The sequence below is a fragment of the Panthera tigris genome, chromosome B1, assembly GCF_018350195.1.
Source record: "Panthera tigris isolate Pti1 chromosome B1, P.tigris_Pti1_mat1.1, whole genome shotgun sequence".
NCBI classification, from domain to species: domain Eukaryota; kingdom Metazoa; phylum Chordata; class Mammalia; order Carnivora; family Felidae; genus Panthera; species Panthera tigris.
Genome location: NC_056663.1, coordinates 159,005,591 through 159,027,350, shown reverse-complemented (window position 1 = coordinate 159,027,350; position 21,760 = coordinate 159,005,591). Strand labels below are relative to the sequence as shown.

At 37.3% G+C, this 21,760-nt stretch overlaps 2 protein-coding genes and 1 long non-coding RNA gene across 4 annotated transcripts in view; 2 read left to right on the top strand and 1 right to left on the bottom strand.

The window, feature by feature from the left end:
* Nucleotides 1–2,209, top strand: part of SRP72 (signal recognition particle 72) — a 29,291-nt gene extending 27,082 nt beyond the window's left edge. For both annotated transcript variants that reach the window (XM_007075865.3, XM_042984470.1), the window contains exon 19: nucleotides 227–2,209. In XM_007075865.3, the coding sequence (XP_007075927.1) occupies nucleotides 227–404 (178 nt within the window). In that variant the 3' untranslated portion in view covers nucleotides 405–2,209. The remainder of the gene's footprint in view (nucleotides 1–226) is intronic.
* Nucleotides 1–4,453, bottom strand: part of LOC122238036 — an 11,832-nt gene extending 7,379 nt beyond the window's left edge. The window contains exon 1 of the long non-coding RNA XR_006217002.1: nucleotides 4,380–4,453. This is a non-coding gene — a long non-coding RNA (uncharacterized LOC122238036). The remainder of the gene's footprint in view (nucleotides 1–4,379) is intronic.
* Nucleotides 3,697–21,760, top strand: ARL9 (ADP ribosylation factor like GTPase 9). The gene is made up of 4 exons (XM_042984475.1): nucleotides 3,697–4,161; nucleotides 7,496–7,658; nucleotides 10,274–10,449; nucleotides 21,471–21,760. The coding sequence occupies exons 1-4, from the start codon at nucleotides 3,883–3,885 to the stop codon at nucleotides 21,648–21,650; spliced, it is 798 nt and encodes a 265-aa protein (XP_042840409.1). The 5' UTR covers nucleotides 3,697–3,882; the 3' UTR covers nucleotides 21,651–21,760.

The window sequence follows — 21,760 nt, the reverse complement described above, 5'->3', positions numbered from 1 at the left end:
ATGAACCATATATTACTTTTTCTTTAATTATGAAGCAGTAAAAATTGTATTCAAAAGAAAAATGGATAGGGAGTTGGGAATCCCCCTTTAAAAGAAATAGAATAATAAAAAAAAAAAAGAAAGAAATAGAATATATGTGGAAGATTGTTAAGAATAATGTGTTTTTATAGCCTTTTCTTTTGTTGAATATATGAATGACCAACACTTCCTGATCTGATGATTTTAGGGATGCCAGTAAGACTGTGAGCAGCCCACCCACCTCCCCACGACCTGGCAGTGCAGCAACATCGGCTGCATCTACAAGTAATATCATACCCCCAAGACACCAGAAACCTGCAGGAGCTCCAGCAACAAAAAAGAAACAGCAACAGAAAAAGAAGAAAGGTGGAAAAGGTGGCTGGTGATTGGAACATTCTTGTTTCCAAGCTATTTTTAGTCTCACTGACACTAGGAACATAATAAAGGTAACACAGCAAGAAACACAGAGTTCCTCCCTCACCCATCACCCACATTTTCATAAAATTATTTTCTCCTGCATCAAACAGGAAAACATCTTCCTCAGACTCTGCCTAGTCAGACTCAGCCTACTTGTACTACCTAGCTTTGCACAGATGATAAGCCCTCAAAATAATGGGCCATTTTCCCACCTTGATCTCTGTTGCATCCTTTCTCTTTGTGTGCTGATCTGGTGTTTTTCCAGTTTCACAAACAAGGCATGTTATCCAAAGTTTCCTAGGATTTAAACAGAAACTACTTCTGTTTCAATTAGAGTCTGAAGATACTTGTTCCTACCAAAGCCCATTTTAAATTATGTCTTAGGAGGCCTTAGGAGACTGAAAGTGGAATCTTCTTAGCATTCCAAATAAATAACTGCTTAGAAATATCATGTGATAAAAAGGGACCTTATTAATACACTGGTGTTCTTCACTTCATTACATAAGTGGCCACAGGAAAACTAAAGTAAATGTCATGATTAATTCTAACTATAAATTCTCTGTTACATGATACTGGAATATGGGATACTACATATACTATATATGTTAAATATATATATATATATATATATAGTAATGAAAAGTGTGTGGGTGTGTATATGTACATATATATGCACAAGTACACACATAAATATAAATGAAGACTTCTTTGCACCCCAGTATTGTTTTCATATTATGATAACATTATGCTGATTTATCACCATTAAAGAACTCAAGGAAATGTATCAATGTTGCAAGAAGTTGACTCCTAGACTCAGTGGTTCTGAGGTCAGATGGGTTTGGACTGTTTCAGTCAGAAAGATTTAATGGCCCTGTCAAGAGCTCAAACATTGACTTCTGAAGTAGAGAGAAAATCCACCAGAGTTCAGTAGCAGGCAGTATTAGAACTTAACAGAACTGTTTGGCCCAGTTAATAGATACTGAAATGACTCCCCTTCATTCAGAGTACATGCATTCATTACCCTTCTCAAAGTAATGAAGTATTATACAGTCAGTCTGGTGTCAGTGTTGCTCTGGTCTTTCCTCACCTATAAGCCACTTTCCCATTGAACAGCTGTGAGACAGACACACTGGGATGCCCACCCTTGTGAGTATTCATTTTGTGCTGCCCAAGATAGCATTGAATCTAGACTTTGAGTATTTCTTTATGATCATATTACTTTGTCCTTATTAATAAAGTGCTGCTGTGTTTGACTCTGAACATATCAAAACTTTCTCAAAGAGATTTTTAAAAGGCTTTCTTCCTCCTTTACAAAAGTAAGAAATGTGGTGCTGCCTTTCTGTTTAGCATAATCAGAATCTGCAGTAACATCTAAACAAGAGACCCTCATATATGAATGATTTATTATGGCATAATACTTTTTGAGCTCAGAGAATACTCTTGGTAAGAGTGATGTACTTATTCCTTCTGAATATATACCCCATTACAGGAATAATTGTTAGTAAATTTGTTATTTAGGAATCCATTAAACTTCTGTGGTGAAGGATAATCATTTTTAGGTTAACTGAGCTACAGAATTTTGTTGAAAATTATCCATCGTTGAAAATTTTGACCCAATGCACCAAAAAGTGAAATTTACATTTCTCTACTTAGTCACTGTAATTGCTAGTCATTGTCATTACCAGCCATTACTAAGCAACTGAAACCTCAGTTTAAATAAATTATAATTGTCAAATGAAGTGTAAACATCTACATTAAATTTCTAGTAATTGTTTCTTCTTTGGACAGGTCTTTAACCAATGACATATATACTTTGTGTATATATATATGTGTGTGTGTGTGTGTGTGTGTACATTTATAAAAGACAATATGGATACATCCATTCACTGTGGTACATTTTAAAATAAAAGATTCTAGCAGTGAGTATGGATTAAGGTGTTATGGGTCTTGGCATTTTATAGGGACTTCTGGTTGGTATATGAAGAATTTTTTAGGCTGAATATCTAAAATTGTTTCTTGCCCCTCCCAGAAAGCTACAAAACTAATCTGATGGGACTGGAAGAACCCAGTTTTACCTTCCAGTATATAAACAAATTGAGTAGTAAACATTTTTTAAGTTATTAAGCACAGCATTTTCAAGGCTGAGTGGAAACTGCTAACCTGAAAAACTGTTGCATTACTCAAACTTGGAACCTGCCTTTCATTCACTGTTCCTTACAAGCCTATTTGAACAGTAGATCTGATGAAGGAAAGTCAGTTTATTGCATTGATAATTTTGTTGGATTATGAAATATATTTTTGAATGCAGTTTAACGAAATAAGTGTTACCTGGGTGGCTCAGTTAAGCATCTGACTTGATTTCTGCTTAGGTCAGGCTTAGATCATGATCTCCATATTGAGAGCTAGCATAGCATCAGGCTTTGCAAGCTGAGCCTGGGCTGAGCATAGGATTCTTTCTCCCTTTCTCTCTACCCCTTTACCCCCTTGTGCTCTCACTTTCTCTCAAACATTAAAGCAAAATAATAAAAACCATCCATATGCTTTTAAACCAGTTTAAAAAACATTACGCCACCTTTGAAAAGCCCAGGTGGTACCTAATTTGCTATATATAACTGTGGGCGACTATTTTTGTTTAGTTGTAGTTTTAATACCCAGCATTACTGGTATCCGTGATCCTGGCCGACTTCTAATTTAATCTTCAAAATTCTTTTTTAGGCGACATGTGTCGGGAATTTAAAACAAGGGAACCGTTCACTTTCTCTTTCCTTAAGCATCCTGGATAGCAGCCTCTGGACACTCCTAGTGTAGTTAACAGGGGGCCGGGAAGATAAAAACTTGACTTTTCAGGCTTATGGTTACTGGCTTGGAGAGGCACGGAATCTGCTGGGACGTTGGTTCCCTTAAGCGATCTCCCGACGGGAGACACTTAGGCCTTAGGCTGGGCTACTCTGGAGTGGTGAGGTAGAGGTGAGACGCTGGAATCTGGGCCAGCTTGGAAGGCTTTTCTGAGACACTGTGTCCCAGCCTAAGGGAATCCTGCCATAATGCGACCTGCCGAGGAAGTGTCGCGGATGGGATGGTAGGGTGGAGGCTTTTCCTATGCAGATGATCGGCCCCACTGTTCTCCCAACTCCCGTGGCTGGTCCTCCCCACTCCTCTGGGTTTAAAGCTTCCCCTAGCTTCCCGGGCATCTCCTCCCCTCCCCCAGGCCCGGGTTCGGCGAATCTGCTGCGCGACGGACCCCGCTAGTGGGCGCGAGATACCCGGCGGCAGCCAACGCGCCGGGAGACTGGCCCCGGCCGCGCAGTGACCGCGGGTGTTGTCTACGCTGCGTGGACCTACGTCTCTACCCTGCGTCCGCCTCGGGGGCCACACCTGCCGGGATCCACAACCCAGGCTCCAGCGCGCGGGCGCGCGGAAGGAGGGAAAGAAATTAGGACGGTGGAGATGGAGAGGGGGAAGGGGAAGAAGAAGGGGAAGGAGCCAGAGAAAGAAAAAATTCGGGAAAAAGGAAAGGAGGAGAAAGAGAAAAAGGAGGTGGAGAAGGGGAAAATTAAGGGAAAAGAGAAGAAGGGGAAAGAGACAGGGAAGGAGGAGAAAAATAAGTGTAGAGAGGAGGAAAAGAAAGAGCGGGAGACCGAGAAAGAGAAGGAACACCTTGAGGGAAAAGAAGACAAAGAGAAGAAGGATAACAACGCCTTGACGAAGCCCCCGCTGGAGCCTCTGGTAAGGGGCCGGTGCCTCGGACCCGTTCCCCAAGGCCATTATCGGCGGTCAGGCCCGAGCGCCGCTGGCTCTGTTACGTCCGAGGCCCCGACCGGCGGGAGGGAATCCGGTCTCCTTGGGCATTTTAATCTGTGGGTGGGAGGGGGTGTGCCAAGCTTCGCCGGACCCATCGCTACCCCTTTTCCCCGTCACCTGCCTCACCCTCACGGCTAACTAACCCTGCCGCTGCGCCCCACCCCTCTTCGGGTCTAGCGTTGAGGAAGAAGAGGTCCTGGTTGGTCTTCACGGGGCCGGAACAGCCCTTCTTGGGCCCCATCTCCGTCCAGCGCTCAGCACTGGCGCACCCGCCGCCTACAGCACAGAAACCAGACCCGAACCCTCGCCGCGCGCGGGCTCTCCAACCTAGTCCTTCCCGTTGAACACGTTCTTTGTCAGAAAGTGTAGGGTCCCTGAATTCGTGCAGGGTGTGTTTTAGGGCTAGACCTTCTCCGTGGTTACAATAAAAATTGTTTTCAAACTACTAGCGCCCAGAAGGGATGGTCACAAAATTTTAACTGAGAGGTCTCAGAAACCAGGCGCTGCAATCACAAAAAAAAAAAAAAACACAAATACCTATGATTCTACTTATATGAGGTACCTAGAGTGGTCCAAATCATATAGAGTAGAACTGATGATTGCCTGGGGTTGAGGGCTGGGAGAGTGGGGAGCTAGTCATGACTACCGAGTTTGAGTTTTGCAAGATGAAGAGCATTATGAATGTAGTTAATACCACTGAATTGTATGCTTAATAATGGTTAAGATGGTAAATTTTATGTGAATTTTGCCACAGTTAAAAAATTGAGGGGCGGGGGCGGCTAGGATAAAAAGGAAAAGCAAGCATTAAGCCCAGCTGAATGGACTTCTGCTCCTGGAGTTCCTGAGCTCACAGGCGCTTTTCTGGTTCTAAACAATTTGAATTATTAACTGAGATTTGATCTCTGGTAAAACACAGACTATTATAGATCCAAATGTAAAAGGAATGACTTTTGGTAGGGAACAGAGGTGTTCAAAATCACAAATTGTGTCCGAACTCTTGGTTTACATTAATCCCAGCTTTCCTTAAGAGATTAGATAAACATGAGGAAGCATGTATTTTAGCATGCATTTTGCTAAAATAAGGTAAAATGTAAAGCGTCAGTGACTGCTAAATTTCTAGAAAGGATGGGCTTAGGGTCAGTGATGTGGTTGGAAAGAGTAGGGAACTGTTTTAATTCACACTTCCATAGGATCTCAGATACCATTAATTTAGTACCACTGAGAAAGAAAAAAAAATGCTGCCAATCAAAACATGACATACCATGAATTGTAAAATCCTCATTTCAGAGATGTTAAAATGTGGGAGGGAAAAATGCATCTTGGAATTGATGAAATATGTTGGGGTAGCCTTGAGCATGGGGCCATTTGTGGAGGCAATAAGGGAGACACAATCCACACCCTACAGCCATTTATTCCTTACCATGACACTCCCAGAATGACACTGTAACATTTAGATGCAGATGAGAGGCAACATGAATGAAGGTAGGAAATAACTATGGAAATACTATTTGCTATAAGAGCCATCAAGAATTAACTCCAAAAACATGTACTTCGTCTTCTTTTTTAAATTTTTAAAAATGTTTATTCATTTTTGAGAGAGACAGAGACAGAGCGTGAGTGGGGGAGGGGCAGAGAAAGAGGGAGTCACAGAATCCTAAACAGGCTCCTGGCTCTGAGCGCAGAACCCTTGCCAGCTTGAACCCACAAACCGTGAGATCATGACCTGAGCAGAAGTTGGTCGCTCAACTGACTGAGCCACCCAGGTGCCCCAACATGTATTTGTCTAATTCTGGTATTCAGGAGACAGTTTTGATAAATCATGCTCTCTGTACAAGACCCTGTTAGACCAGACCTTAAAACATCTTATTTTCACATAGATCTTATTTTTTAAAAAAAGAACAATAGGAACAGTGAAAAAAATTCACTTTTTTTCCAGAAACCCAGTCTAAATCTAATGTCAACATTTAGTATTTGAGTACAAATGTAAATGATTATTATTTCCAAACCAGTGCCATTGAAGACAATTACTGGTGTTTTTGTGCATGAGAAACTTCTTCAGCAGGCTGTTTGGGAAATAGAATTGAATTCCTATGCAATCTTGCAGTATCGTTGGTCATTTACTACTGATCACATTAAATTTTGCACCCTAATAGCCACTTTTATGAGCACTCTTAACTTTGTCTTCATACCAGTCTGCAATGCTTGTCTCTCAGTCACTTGTCATAAAAATTTTTAAGGCTGGTATGTTGGTGGAATGCTTCTTTCTAAAGTTTGTGTCAAGTTCAACAGGTTTTAATGTCAGGTTTTAAAATAAATGTTTGTGATTGGAACCGGTTTTTTTTTTTATATATTTAAAAAAAAAATTTTTTTTAACGTTTATTTATTTTTGAGACAGAGAGAGACAAAGCATGAACGGGGGAGGGTCAGACACAGAATCTGAAACAGGCTCCAGGCTCTGAGCTGTCAGCACAGAGCCCGACACGGGGCTCAAACTCATGGACCTCGAGATCATGACCTGAGCCGAAGTCAGCTGCTTAACCGACTGAGCCACCCAGGTGCCCCTGGAACTGGTTTAACAATTTCTATAACCTTAGCCTTTTCATTTAATCATAATACTTATCTTAAAGAGTATAAGAAGGGAACTTTGCTCTAAAGTCTTCTAATCTAGTGATCCAATTGGGAAAACAAAACAGATCCGTAATAAGAAACCTTAGATGCTTACTTGCTGAATGGCACAGTCAGTACATGAACCATAGAGATCCCAAGATCTCAAACAGACTGAATTCTGGTGCAATCCCCAGTGGACATGAACTCAAGAAGCAAAATTAAATGTGAAAATTGATCCTGTGATCTACGGCACTTCCTATAAATCCTGATCTACATAAAGTCTATATTTGATAGATTGACCAGGAGTTGGGGGATGGAAGGGTGTGGTGTGATTAATACCACATAACTAATGGCAGATTATAAAATACAAACTGATTGGTACAGTTTGTTCTAGACATATTAATTTTTTTAAGTAAACTCTACACCCAGTGTGGGGCTTGAACTCACGACCCCAAGACTAAGAGTCCCATCCTCTACCAACTGAGCTCAGCCGGGTTCCCCTAGATATATTAAATTTTTTGTGAAGTTTTGCTCTGGTTTACAGTTCCACAATTATCATCGGGTCCTACCACAGGCAGGCACACTGCCAGGAGCCAGGAAAACGAGGCCCTGGTCACATGGGTTTATTGTTTTGTCTTTTTTTTTTTCACAGGAAAAAAATAAGCAGATCCTTGTGTTGGGCCTGGACGGAGCAGGAAAGACCAGTGTTCTCCACTCTCTAGCTTTAAACAAAGTCCAGCACAGTGTGGCACCCACCCAAGGTTTCAATGCAGTATGCATCAACACTGAAGATAGCCAAATGGAATTCCTAGAGAGTAAGCCCTCTTTCTTATTAGTAAACAGGAGAGGTTCATTTTGTTATACCTTAAGCCAGACATACTATTAGCAACATTGCATCTGTATGAAAAGTAACACTGGGTAAGATTTTCCTATACTTTTAGAATGCATATATAGTTTAATAGTGCAGTGGAGGGACAGGGGGAATCACTTTCTTTTCTTTTTATTTTCTCCATTTTACAGTGCTGGTATAAGAGGAAGCTGAAAGGAAAGCTGTAGCACCCCCTCCTATAACGGTCTCTCTCCTCCCTTACTACCTCTAATAAACATGCAGTCTAGGTAAATAAAGTGTACTTCCTTCTCTGCAAATGCAACTATAAACAAGCCCTAAACCTCTTTTTGTAACCAGATGGCAGCCCAGAAGTCTCTACTCTAAAGTAATTCTGGAGTCACCGCTTCTCTAAATATTGCTGTTCCCCAAAGTTGCATAGATTCTCTTCTCTTTACACTCTCTCCTTGGATGATTTCATCCATCCTATTGGCCTTAAATATCATCCCTCTGCTAATGAATCCCAGATTTATCCATCCAGCCCAAACATATCCAGATGTCACCTGACATTTCCACCTAGATATCTAATTGGCCTCTCAAACCTAAAATGGTCAAAACTAAGTGCTTGATTTATCTCCATATCTGTTCCTTTCCCTATAATCTACTGGTCAGTAAATGGCCCCTCACCTATCTTGTTACTCAAGCCGGAAAACTAGGGGTCACCCTTGATTTCTTCTTATGCAGCCTCACCTCTAGTCCACAAATAAAACACTATGAGTTTTTCTACTGCTAAAACAAATCCTGTATTCATCAGTTATATCCTTTCCTACTGCACCTATTTGAGTTGGAACCTATACTGTCTCTTACTTAGATTACTGCCATCACCTTTTTTATTTTTGCTTTCATCCAGTTACAAAGAGAAAATGTGGGCCAAGAAATCGGTAAATGTGTAGGCAGATCTTTCAGCTAACAACATTATTAGGAATAGAGTTTTCAATTTGTTAAGAAGCTATAGGAGAAATAATAACTTTAACCAAATATATAGCTAAGAAAATAGTCTCAAAGTATAAAAAGTGAAAAGAAAGGAAGGAAGGGAGGAAAAGAGAGGAAGATTCCAACCAGGGGTAGAAAGGGACATACACTACCATTGGAGTGAGGGACTTCAACATATTGTCAATTATTAATAGGATCAAAACTAGAAAAGACACAAAATTTGAACATAATCAACAAGTTTCATCCAATGGACAATATAAGATTGTCCAATTAGACAATTTTAGCTACATCCCAAGTCTAAAAATACATGTTCTTCTTAAATACTCATGGAACATTTACTGAAATTGACCACTTCATGGACCATACAGCAAGTCTTAACAAATTTTTCAGAGAAGGGGCATCATACAAACCATGTTCTTTGACTACATTGCAATTAAATTAGAAGTTAATAACAAAAAAGATAAAAATCCCCTATATAGATGAGATGTCATGATGTCACACACACAAAAAAAGAACAACCCAAATGTTCATTCATGCTTAAATTAAGTATGTTAAAACCACGTGAATAACTTAGAAGATTACAGAACATTCTTTTAAAAAATTAATAACACGAAATACTTTACGGAATTAGCCTAGCTCTATAAAAGGAAAACAAAAGAAAGGCAAATCAAGACCCTTTCCCAGTAGTATTTTAAATGTTTTTGTTAAATTCCTAAAACAGGGGTCTTCAAACTACTGACTTCTGTTGTAGTGTGGAAGCAGCCACAGACAATATGTGAACAAATCCACATGTCTGTGTTCTGATAAAGCTTTATTTGTAGGCACTGAAATCCAAATGTGATATAATGTTCATATTATGAAATGTTATTCTTTCTTTTTTTTCCCTGAAATTTAAAAGTGTAAAATCCATTCTTTCTTCATGGGCTATACAAAAATAGGCGTTGGGCCAGATTTAAACTGTGGGCCATAATTTGCCAACCTCTCTTCTAGGAGAAAAACAAAAACTAAGTTCGCTGTATATATATTATTATCATTACTAGTAAGTTTCTTCTGGGAAGAATCAGCAGAATGAAATAATCCAAAGGCATTTTTTTTCTGAGGAAAGTATTCCTTAATGTTCACAGGATCATATTAACTCTTAGTGCAATGTTAAGAGAGAAATTAGTTCTGGGATTTTGACAAAGGAAAAAGATTGTTCAAATGAGGCTGGCCAGTGAATTCAGTCCATCTAAAACTTATTTTAGAGGAAGGTGTGTTTTAACCCACCACCCTGAGTTATTTTAGTAGCCTACTCCCATTTTCTGAGTTTAACAGATAGGATGGCTGTGGCCCCTGGCGTCGCTATGTTTACGGATCGGAAGACATCCTCTGTAGTATCTAGTGTCTTTATGCTGATCCTTTGTGTTCCAGAATGATTGGACCACTTGTGGAGGGTAAATATTCTCACCAACCATTTCCCTCGTAACAGCTCTCTGGTCATTCTCTGAATTGGGTACACTCTAACACACATCTGTCCAGTGTTTGGATATTATCTAAAAGTATCTTTCCTGGCTCCTCAGTGGACACTTCTGCAATGTTTTTGGTGTCTTCTTTCTCTACTATTCTGTATAGTTGGTGGCAGTGAACCTTTCCGTTCCTATTGGGAAATGTACCTGTCCAGAGGATTGCTGCTGATCTTTGTGGTAGATTCAGCAGATCACAACAGATTACCTGAAGCCAAGAAACACCTTCATCAATTAATTGGAACAAACCCAATCCTTCCTCTGGTTGTGTTTGCAAACAAACAGGTAAAAATCTGTGCAAATATAAGTGGTATTCAATAGCTTTATTGTCAATGAAAGAAATATAAATGTCTACTTTTAATAGCTGGATATTTAACAATATGCTGTATATTCAGTTTAGTTTATACTTATTAGATCTTCTGGATTATAAACTCCTTGAGAATAAAGACCATTATTCATCTTTGTGTCCTTCAGAATACTTAGTATACTGTACATAGTAGAAATTCAAAAAATATGTGTTGAATTTAATTTCAATAAACATTTACTGATGGTTGAATTGATTTCAACAAAATATTTGAGGGACTACTATATATAAAGAAATAGTTTGTTTTAGATCAATTAACCTGACCTGAATTTATTTCTCACATATACATTATAGATATTAAACTACCATGGAGAAATTGGAACCCTTGTACAGTGTCATTGGGAATGTAAAATGGTGCAGCCACTATAGAAAACAGTATGGCAGTTCCTTAAAAAATTAAAAATATAACTCCCATATGATCCACCAATTCCACTTCTGAGTATATACTCAAAAGAATTAAAAGCAGGAACTCAAACAGATACTTGTACATCCATATTCACAGCAGAATTATTCACAATGCCAAAAAGTAGAAGCAAACCAAGTGTTCTTCCATGGATGAATGGATAAACAAAATGTGATATATACACACAATGGGATATCATTCAGCATTAAAACAGGAAATTCTGGTACATTTTATTACATGTATGACCCTTGAGGACAATATGGTAAGTGAAAGAAGCCAGTCACAAAACAACAAACACTGTGTGATTCCACTTTTACGAGGTACCTAGAGTAGTTAAATTCATAGACACAGATAGTAGATTAGAGATTACTAGGGAATGGGAGGAGAGGAGATGGTGGAGTTATTGTTTAATGAACACAGGTTTATATTGATGATGGTTGCCTTGAGTTGGGGGAGGGAGAAATGGGGAGTTATTGTGCTGTGAGTAGAGAGTTTCAGTTTTGCAAAGTGAAAAGACTTCTGGAGGTGGATTGTTGAACAAAATGTGACTGTACTGAAGTGTACACTTAAAAATGGTTAAAATGGTAAGTTTTGTTATGTGTATTTTACCATAATAAAATCAGTTTTAAAAAATTGAACATCTATAGCATTATAATACTAAAGCCCCTCTCTCAATTGCTAAGGTTGCCAATTATTAGAGAACTTGATTCTCCCACTGCTTCTAAGGGCAAATGTTTATGAAAGTAAACTAAGTAATTACAAATGATGACCTAAAGTAGGAGCCTATGTTACAGTCCAGTGTAGAAGCTACTTCAGAATTTTTTTTTTTGAGAGACAGATAGAGAGAGAGAGAGAGGGAATGCATGTAGCAAGGGCAGAGAGAGAGGAAGAGAGAGAAAATGGGCATTTGGGTTATTTCCAATTTTTTATTGGTATTTAAAGTGCTACAGTGAATCTCAATGTATGTGTTTCCTTGTAGATACGTATCAACATTTCTCTAGTGCATATACTTTAAAGAGGAATTGCTGGTTTTTCAGATTTGTACATACTCAGTTTTCCTAGATCTTACTTACCAAGTTTTTTTTTTTCCCAAAGATACTGCACCAATTTATTCTTCCACCAATGGAATATGACAGTTTTTGCAGCTACATATCCTTCTCGGTACTTGGCATTGTCAAACTTTTTCATTTTTACCAATCTGATGGGGCTGAAATTTTATCCCATTATTCTAATTTGCATTTCCTTAGTTACTAGTGAGCTTGAACATATTTTCAGATGTGCATTGGTTATTAGTTTCAAATTCGTTTCATTCTTTGAAGCTAATTTCTACGTCTGTGAATTGTCTTTTAATATCTTTTCACAGATTCCTATTAGGGTGTTCATCTTTTCCTATTTGAGTTGTAGAAATCTTTCATATCTTTTGGGAAAATAATCCTTTGTTACTTCTGTGCATTACAAATATCTTCTCCAGTAACCTGTTGGCTATTATTTTACTTTGCTTATGGTTCTCTTTTTTATACATAGTTTTCCATTTATTTTTTAAACCACCACATTAAAAAATTGTTATTTTAATTCTAGTATAGTTAACAGTGTTATATTACTTTCAGGTGTATAATATAGTGATTCAGTAGTTCTATATGTTACTCAGTGCTCATCAAGATAAGTATACTCTTTAATCCCCTTCACCTATTTCACCCATCCCCCCATCCATCCACCTCCCCTCTAGTAACTGTTTGTTCTCTATAGTTAAGAGTCTGGTTTTTGGTATGTCTCTTTTTCTTTCCTTTGTTTCTTCCATATCTTAAATTCCACATATGAGTGAAACATACGGTATTTTTCTTTCTCTGACTGGCTTATTTTACTTAGCATTATGCTCTCTAGATCCATCCATGTTTCTGCAAATGGCAAGATTTCATTCTTTTTATGGCTGAATAGTAATAATAATGATAATAATAATAATAATAAATACACACACACACACACACACACAATGGAATATTCTTTATGCCACATCTTCTTTAGCCTGTCATCTATTGATGGACACTTGAGTTGCTTTCATAGTTTTACAATTGTAAATAATGCTGCAATAAACACAGGGGTAATTGGTATTTTTATATTTTGGTGGGAATATAGGGTAGTTCTTTTTTTTCTTTTTTTCTTTTTTTTTTTGTAAGTAAACTCTATACCCAGTGTGGGGATCAAACTCGCGACCTTGAGATCAAGAGTCGCATGCTCTACTGACTGAGCCAGCTAGACGTGCTGGGGTAGTTCTATTTTTATTCTTTTGAGGAACCTCCATACTATTTTCTACAGTGGCTGCACCAGTTTGCATCCCCACCAACAGTGCATGAGGGTTCCTTTTTCTCCACATCTTTGCCAACACTTGTTATTTCTTGTGGTTTTGATTTTAGCCATTCTGACAAGTGTGAGGTAATATTGTGGTTTTGATTTGCATTTGCCTGGTGGTGAGTAGTGTTGAGAATCTTTTCATGTGTCTTTTGGCCATATGTATATCTTCTTTGGAGAAATGTCTGTTCATGTGTTCTGCCCATTTTTTAATTGTATTATTTGTTTTTCTTGGTATTGAGTTGCATGAGTTTTTTTTTTTTTATATTTTGGATACTAACCCTTTATCAGATATGTTACTTCTCCCATTCAGTAGGTTGTCTTTTCTTTTTGTTGCTTGTTTAGTTTTTTTTTAGTTTTCGTTTGTTTTTAGCTTTCAGGGAATTTTTGTTTTTTGTTTGGTTTTTGGTTTTTGGTTTTTGGTTGGTTTTGTTTGTTTGTTTGTTTGTTTTGCTGTGCAGAAGCTTTTTATTTTCATGTAGTCCCAACAGTTTATTTTTGCTTTTGTTTCCCTTGCCGCAGCAGAAATATCTAGAAAAATGTTGCTACAGCCAATGTCAGAGATATTATTGCCTGTGCTCTCTTCTAGGATTTTTATGGTTTCAGGTCTCGCATTTAGGTCCTTAATCCATTTTGAGTTTGTTTTTGTGTGCTGTTTAAGAAAATGGTCCAGTTTCATTCTTTTGCATGTTGCTGTCCAGTTTTCCCAACACCATTTGTTGAAGACACTTTTTCCCATTGCATATCCTTGCCTTTTTTGTCTTAGATGGATTAACCATATAATTGTGAGTTTATTTCTGGGTTTTCTAACTCTGTTCTATTGATCTCTGTTTTTGTGCCAGTACCATACTGTTTTGATTACTACAGTTTTGTAGTATAACTTGATGTCTGGAATTGTGCTGCCTCTACTTTGGTTTTTCTTTTTCAAGATGGCTTTGGCTATATGGGGTCTTTTGTGGTTACATACACATTTTAGGATTGTTTTGTCTAGCTCTGTGAAAAATGCTGGTGGTATATGATAGGGATTGCATTAAATGTGTAGATTGCTTTGAGTAGTATAGATATTTTAACAATATGTGTTCTTCTAATACATGAGCATGGGATGTCCTTCCATTTCATTGTGTTGTCTTCAGTTTCTTTCATCAATGTTTTATAGTCTTCTTTTTTTAAAAAAAATTTTAAATGTTTTTATTTATTTTTGAGACAGAGAGACAGAGCATGAACAGGGGAAGAGCAGAGAGAGAGGGAGACACAGAATCCAAAGCAGCCTCCAGATTCTGAGCTGTCAGCACAGAGCCTGACACGGGGCTCAAACTCACGGACTGTGAGATCATGACCTGAGCTGAAGTTGGACGCTTAACTGACTGAGCCACCCAGACACCCCAATGTTTTATAGTTTTCAGAGTACTGGTCTTTTACCTCCTTGGTTAGGTTTATTCCCAGGTATTTTATTATTTTTGGTGCAATTGTAAATGGAATTATTTCCTTAATTTCTCTTTCTGCTGCTTCATTATTAGTGTCTAAGAAATGCATCAGATTTCTATACATTGACTTTGTATCCTGTGACTTTACTGAATTCATTTATCAGTTCTATCAGTTTTTTGGTGGAGTCTTTTGGGTTTTCTATGTATAGTATCATGTCATCTGCAAACAGTGAAAACTTTACTTCTTCCTTACCAATTTGGATGCCTTTTATTTCTTTTTCCTGGATGATTGCTGTGGCTAGGACTTCCAGTACTATAGAATGAACATCCCTGTCTTATTCCTTTTTTTCCCCAAGATTTATTTATTTATTTGTTTGTTTGTTTGTTTGTTTTGGGGGGGGCACAAGTGAGCGAGGAGCAGAGAGAGAGAGAGGGAGAAAGAGAGAGAGAGAAGCAGGGTTCACCTGAAGCAGGGCTTGTGCTCACCCAAACTGGGGCTCAAGTTCACCCGAATCGGGGCTCAAGCTCACCTGATGGGGGGCTCGTGCTCACCCGAAGTGGCACTCAAATTCACAAATCGTGAGATCATGACCTGAGCCCAAGTCAGATGTTTAACTGACTGAGCCATCTAGGTGCCCCATCCTTGTCTTATTCCTGACCTTAAGGGAGAAGCTCTCAGTTTTTTCCCATTGAGTATGATGTTAGCTGTGGGTTTTTCATATAATTATGTGGCCTTTATTATGTTGAGGTATGTTCTCTCTAAAACTACTTTGTGGGGGGAGCGGGGGTTATCATGAATGGATGTTGCACTTTGTCCACTGTTTTTTCTGCATCTACTGAAATGATTACATGGTTTTTATCCTTTCTCTTATTGCTGTGATGTATCACATTGATTGATTTGCAAATATTGAACCACTCTTGCATCCCAGGAATAAATCCTACTTGATTATGGTGAATAATTTTTTTAATATATTATTGGATTCGGTTTGCTAATATTTTGTTGCAGATTTTTGCATCTATGTTTATCAGAGATATTGGCTTGTAGTTCTCCTTTTTTGTGGTGTCTTGCTCTGGTTTTGGTGTTGCGTAATGCTGGCCTCATAGAATGAATTTGGAAGTTTTTCTTCCTCTTCTATTTTCTGAAATAGTTCAAGAAAAATAGATATTAACTCTTCTTTAAATGTTTGGTAGAATTCACCTGCAAAGCCTTCTAGTCCTGGACTTTTGTTTGTTGGGAGTTTTTTGATTATTGATTTGATTTTCATTGCTGGAAATTGGTCTGTTCAAACTTTATTTTTCTTTTGGATTCAGTTTTGGGAGGTTATATGTTTCTAGGAATTTATCCATTTCTTGTAGGTTGTCCAATTTGTTGGCATATAATTTTTAATTATATTCTTTTATAATCATTTGTATTTCTGTGGTGTTGGTTGATATTTTTCCTTTTTTGTTTCTGATTTTGCTCCTTTGAGTGCTCTCTCTCTCTCTCTATTTTTTATTTTTTGATGAACCCAGCTAGAGGTTTATCAATTTTGTTGATCTTTTCAAAAAATCAGCTCCTAGTTTCATTGATCTGTTCTGTTGGGCTTTTTTTTTTTTTTTTTTTTTGTTTCTATATCATTTATTTCTGCTCTAATCTTTATTACTTCCTTCCTTCTGCTGGTTTGAAGTTTTGTTTCATCTTCTTTTTGTAGCTCTTTTAGGTATATTGTTAAGTTGTTTATCTGGGAATTTTCTTGCTTCTTGAGGTAGACTTGTATTACTATAAACTTCCCTCTTAAAACCACTTTTGCTGTATCCCAAAGATTTTGGACCATTGCGGTTTTGTTTTCATTTTTCTCCATGTAATTTTTATTCCTTGGTTGACCTATTCATTGTTTATTAGCATGTTATTTATCCTCCATGTATTTGTGCTCTTTCCAGTTTTTTTCTTATGGTTCATTTCTAGTTTCATAGTGTTGTGGTCAGAAAAGATGCATGGTTTAAGTTCAGTCTTTTTGTATTTGTTGAGATTTGTTTTGTGGGTTGATATGTAATCTGTTCTGGAGAATGTTCCATGTGCACTTGAAAAGGATGTGTATTCTGCTGTTTTAGGATGGAATTTTCTGAATATATCTGTTAAATCCATCTAGTCTAGTGTGTCATTCAAAGCCAGTGTTTCCTTGTTTCTTTTCTATTTGGATCATCTGTCCATTGATGTAAGTGGGGTGTTAAAGTCCCCTTATTATTATATTACTACTGATTATTTCCTTTATGTTTGTTATTAATTGTTTTATGTATTTGGGTACTTTCATGTTGGGTGCATAAATATTTACAATTGTTATATCTTCTTGTTGGATTGTCCCCTTTATTATTATGTCATGTCTTTCTTTGTCTCTTGTTACAGTCTTTGGACACCTGTGTGGTTCAGTCAGTTAAGCATCCACCTTTTGATTTTGGCTCAGGTTATGATCTCACGGTTTTTGAGTTCAAGCCACGGTTTGGGCTCCACACTGACAATGCGGAGCATGCTTGGGATTCTCTCCCTCCCCCTCTCTCTCTGCCCCTCCCCACCCTCTCTCTTTCAAACTAAATAAATAAACTTAAAAAAATTCTTTATGAAGTCTACAGTATCCAATGTAAGTATTGCTACCTCAGCTTTCTTTTGACATCCATATGCATGATAAATATCTCTCCATCCCTTCACTTTTCAGTATGCATGTATCTTTAGGTCTAAAATGAGTCTCTTTTTAAAATTTCTAAAGTAAGCTCTACATCCAATGTGGGGCTTGAACTCATGACCCCACAATCAAGAGTCATGTGCTCTACTGACGGAGCCAGCCAGGCACCCCTGAAATGAATCTCTTGTAGCCAGTATATATATGGGTCTTGTTTTTTAATCTATTCCATCACTCTATGTCTTTTGATCAGAGCATTTAGTTCATGCTAATTATTGATAGGTTTGTATTTATTGCCATTTTGTTACTTGTTTTGTGGTTGTTTTTGTAGCTCTTCTCTGATCCTTTCCTCTGTTCTTTTCTCTCACAGTTTGCTGGCTTTCTTTAGTGATATATTTGCATTTCTTTTTCTTTAATTTTTGCATATCTATTATTGATTTTTGATTTGTGGTTACCATTATGTTATATATAATACCTACATATAGCATTCTGTATAATAAGTTGATGGTCACTTAAGTTTGAAACCATTCTTTACTCTTCTCCCCACATTTTAGGTATATGGTACCATACTTTACATCCTTTTATTTTTTTAATTCCTTGACTGATTTTTACATATATACTTATTTGTATTGCTTTTGTGCTTCCTACTTTTCTTACTGTTACTTATGGTCTTTTCACTTAAATAGAGTCCCCTTTAACATTTCTTGTAGGACTGGTTCAGTGGTCATGAACTGTTTTAGCTTTTTTTATCGGGGAAACTCTTTATCTCTCCTATTCTAAATGGTAGCCTTGCTGGATAGAATATTCTTGGCTACAGATTTTTTTCCTTTTAGCCCTTTGAATATATCATGCCACTCCCTTCTGGCCTGCAAAGTTTCTGCAGAAAAATCTGATAGCCTTATGGGATTTCCTTGTATGTAACTGTCTTCTTTTCTTCTGCTGCTTTTATTTTTTCTTAATGTTTATTTGTTTATGAGAGAGATAGGAGAGAGAGAGAGCATGTAAGCAGGGGAGGGGCAGAGAGAGAGGGAAACAGAGAATCCCAAGCAGGCTCCACACTGTCAGCGCAAAGTCCATTGCAGGGTTCAAACCCATGAACCATGAGATCATGACCCGAGCTGAAATCAACAGTCAGACATTCAACCAACCGAGCCACCTAGGCACCTCTTTCTTGCTGCTTTTAAAATTCTCTCTTTACCACTACTTTTTGCCATATTTATTACTATGTTTCTTGATGTGGACCTCCTTGGGTTGATTTCATTGAGGGATCTCTGTGCCTCTTGTATCTGAATATCTGTTTTCTTGCCTAGATTAAGGAGGTTTTCAGCTATTATTTCTTTGAATAAGTTTTCTGTCCCCTCTTCTCTCTGTTCTTTTGGGATCCCTATAATGTGAATATTATTACCCTTGATGGAGCCACTGAGCTCCCTACATCTGTTCTCATTTTGCATATATTTTTCTCACCTGTATAGCTTTCCATTTCGAATAGTCTATTTTATCAATGCTTTCCTTTGTGGTTTGTATCTCTTATCTTCATCAAATTGAATAAACAGAGCCATTTTTAAACAGTCAAATTTATAACTTTTACTGGGGCTTAATAATGAAAGATTTGGATATTCGAGTTAAGTTTTGGATATTAAGGCATCTTTGGTTTAGTTTAAGGCATCTTTGTTGATATTCCTTTGCCAAAGTAATCTATGCTTTTAGATGACTCATTGGTTCAAGTTATTATATAAGGATTTTTAAAAAGTCATCTTACTATTTTTACTTTTTGAGTGATGGCCTCTTTCTATTAATGCACAGTTATGCAAGTATGGAATAAACCTGGGATTTATCCCTGATGTGCTTTTTGTTTTTAACATATGTTGACTTTTATTTTATTTATTATTTTTTAAGTTTATTTATTATTTTTTTAAGTAAACTCTATGCCCAACGTGGGGGCTCAAATTTATGACCCCAAGATCAAGAGTTGCATGCTCTACTGACTGAGCCCTATCCCTGATGTGCTTTTATCATTACAAGGAGCTCCTCTTTTTGTCCAACACTCTCCTCATATATATTCTTCCTCTCCAATTCCGTCAATGAATTTATTAACTTAAGACATTGTCCACATGTTACTGGATCCATTAACACTGTTTAAAAAGTCACTGCGGGGTCTAAAACTAAATGAATTCTGGTTTCAGGCAGGCACTATATTGGGGTGACCAACATTTAGAAATGTAATAAACTCCAGCCAGATACTATCAGAAACATTTTTCTAGATATGTCTCCTGAGGCAAAGGAAACAAAAACCAAAATAAACTATTGGGACTGCACCAGAATAAAAAAGAACCCATCAACACAGCAAAGGAATCCATCAACAAAATGAAAAGGCAAATACTAATTGGGAAAAGGTATTTGCAAATGATATATTTGATGAGGACTTAATATCCAAAATATATAAAGAACTTACACAATTCAACACACACAAAAAACAAATAATGCAATGAAAACATAGGCAAAAGACATGAACAGACATTTCTCTGAAGAAGACATACAAATAGCCAACAGACCCATGAAAATATGCTCAACATCACTCATAATCAAGGGAATACAAATCAAAATCACCTTGAGATATCATCTCACATCTGGCAGAATGACTAGAATCAAAACGGTAAGAAATAATAAGTGTTGGTGAGGGTGTGGAGAAAAAAGGACCCTTGTGCACTGTTGGCAGGAAAATAAATTGGTGCAAGCACTGTGGAAACAGTATGGCAGGTCCAGGTTATCAAAAAATTAAAAACAGAAATACCATATGATCCAGTGATTCCACTACTGAGTGTTTACCCAAAGAGAACTTAAACACTTAAATGGGTGATGGGTATTAAGGAGGACACTTGTTATGATGAGCACTGGATGTTATATATATAAGTGATAAATCACTAAATTGTACTCCTGAAACCAATATTACACTATATGTTAATTAACTAGAATGTAAATAAAAATTTGAAAAATAATAAGAAATAAAGCTAAAACACCAATTTGAAAAGGCATATGCACCCCTATGTTTATTGCAGCATTATTTATAATAATCAAGACATGGAAGCAACCTAAGTGTCCATCTGTAGGTAAACAAGTAAAGAAGATGTAGTATATACATACATATTTTGGAATATTACCATAAAAAAAGAATGAGATCTTGCCATTTGTGACAATAGGGATGACCTAGAGGGCATTATGCTAAGTGAAATGAGTCAGACAGAGAAAGAAGGATACCATATGATTTCACTTATATGCAGAATATAGCAACAAAAGAACAAATACAAAAAGCAGAAATAGACCCATAAATACAAGGAGATGGGCAAAAAGGAATGAAGGGGAATGGGAGGTACAGGTTTTCAGTTACAGAATAAATAAGTCACAGTGATGAAAGATACAGCACAGGGAATGTAATTAATGGTATTGTAATAGCATTGTATGGTGACAGATGGTAGCTACACTTGTGGTGAGCATTGAATAACACGTTGAGTTGTCAAATTACTATGTTGTACACCTAAAACTAGTGTAACATTGTGTGTCAACTATACCTCAATAAAAAAAATAAAATAATTCATCCTATTGAATATAATTTTGGGCAAATAAAAAAGAAATGGAAAAAACAAAAAAAAAAAAAGCAGATTGACTGCAGTGGTTAGAAAACTGATTAAGATGTTATAAAGGCTTAACTTCATTCCAAAAATTTTTTTTTGATGATAGTTCATAAATACTGGTATAATCCTGCTACCTATTTTTTTCTTTTCTTTTTTCTCTTTTCTTTTCTTTTCTTTTCTTTTCTTTTCTTTTCTTTTCTTTCTTAAGTAATTGCTATACCCAGTGTGGGGCTTGAACTCATGACCCCAAGATCAAGAGTTGCATGCTCTACCAACTAAGCCAGGCAGGCACCCCATTGCTAGTATAATGCTGATTAAAATCTTTATATTCAGACAACCACTGAAGTCATAATAATGGGGTCACAATATCCTCCACATTAAAATGGAGGTGGGATCATTGAGAGCAATGAGAGTAATACATTTTTCTATCGAAAAGGATTACAAAATAACTAGTTTTTTCCTTTCCTTTTTCTATTCGGGATGAAGGATCTTGAAACAGCCTATCGTATTACAGATATCCACGAAGCTTTGGCATTGTCTGAGGTGGGAAATGACAGGAAGATGTTCTTGTTTGGAACACAAGTGACTGAAAATGGCTCAGAAATACCCTCCGTCATGCAAGATGCCAAAGACTTGATTGCACACCTGGCTGCAGATATGCAGTGACCGAGCCTGGGCCCACTGTGCAGCTCTCAATCTAAATGTCACCAAGGAGTGTTAAGTGACAGATTTGAAGCCACAGGTTTCCACTGTCGAATAAAAAATAAGCCACTTCC

Excerpts from the sequence above, each read along its gene's own strand:
- ARL9 (XM_042984475.1), top strand. The coding sequence starts at position 3,883 with ATGGAGAGGGGGAAGGGGAAGAAGAAGGGGAAGGAGCCAGAGAAAGAA. Across the intron at positions 7,659-10,273 it reads CCAAATGGAATTCCTAGAGA|TTGGTGGCAGTGAACCTTTC; the intron begins GTAAGCCCTCTT and ends TATTCTGTATAG. Across the intron at positions 10,450-21,470 it reads TTGTGTTTGCAAACAAACAG|GATCTTGAAACAGCCTATCG; the intron begins GTAAAAATCTGT and ends TTCGGGATGAAG.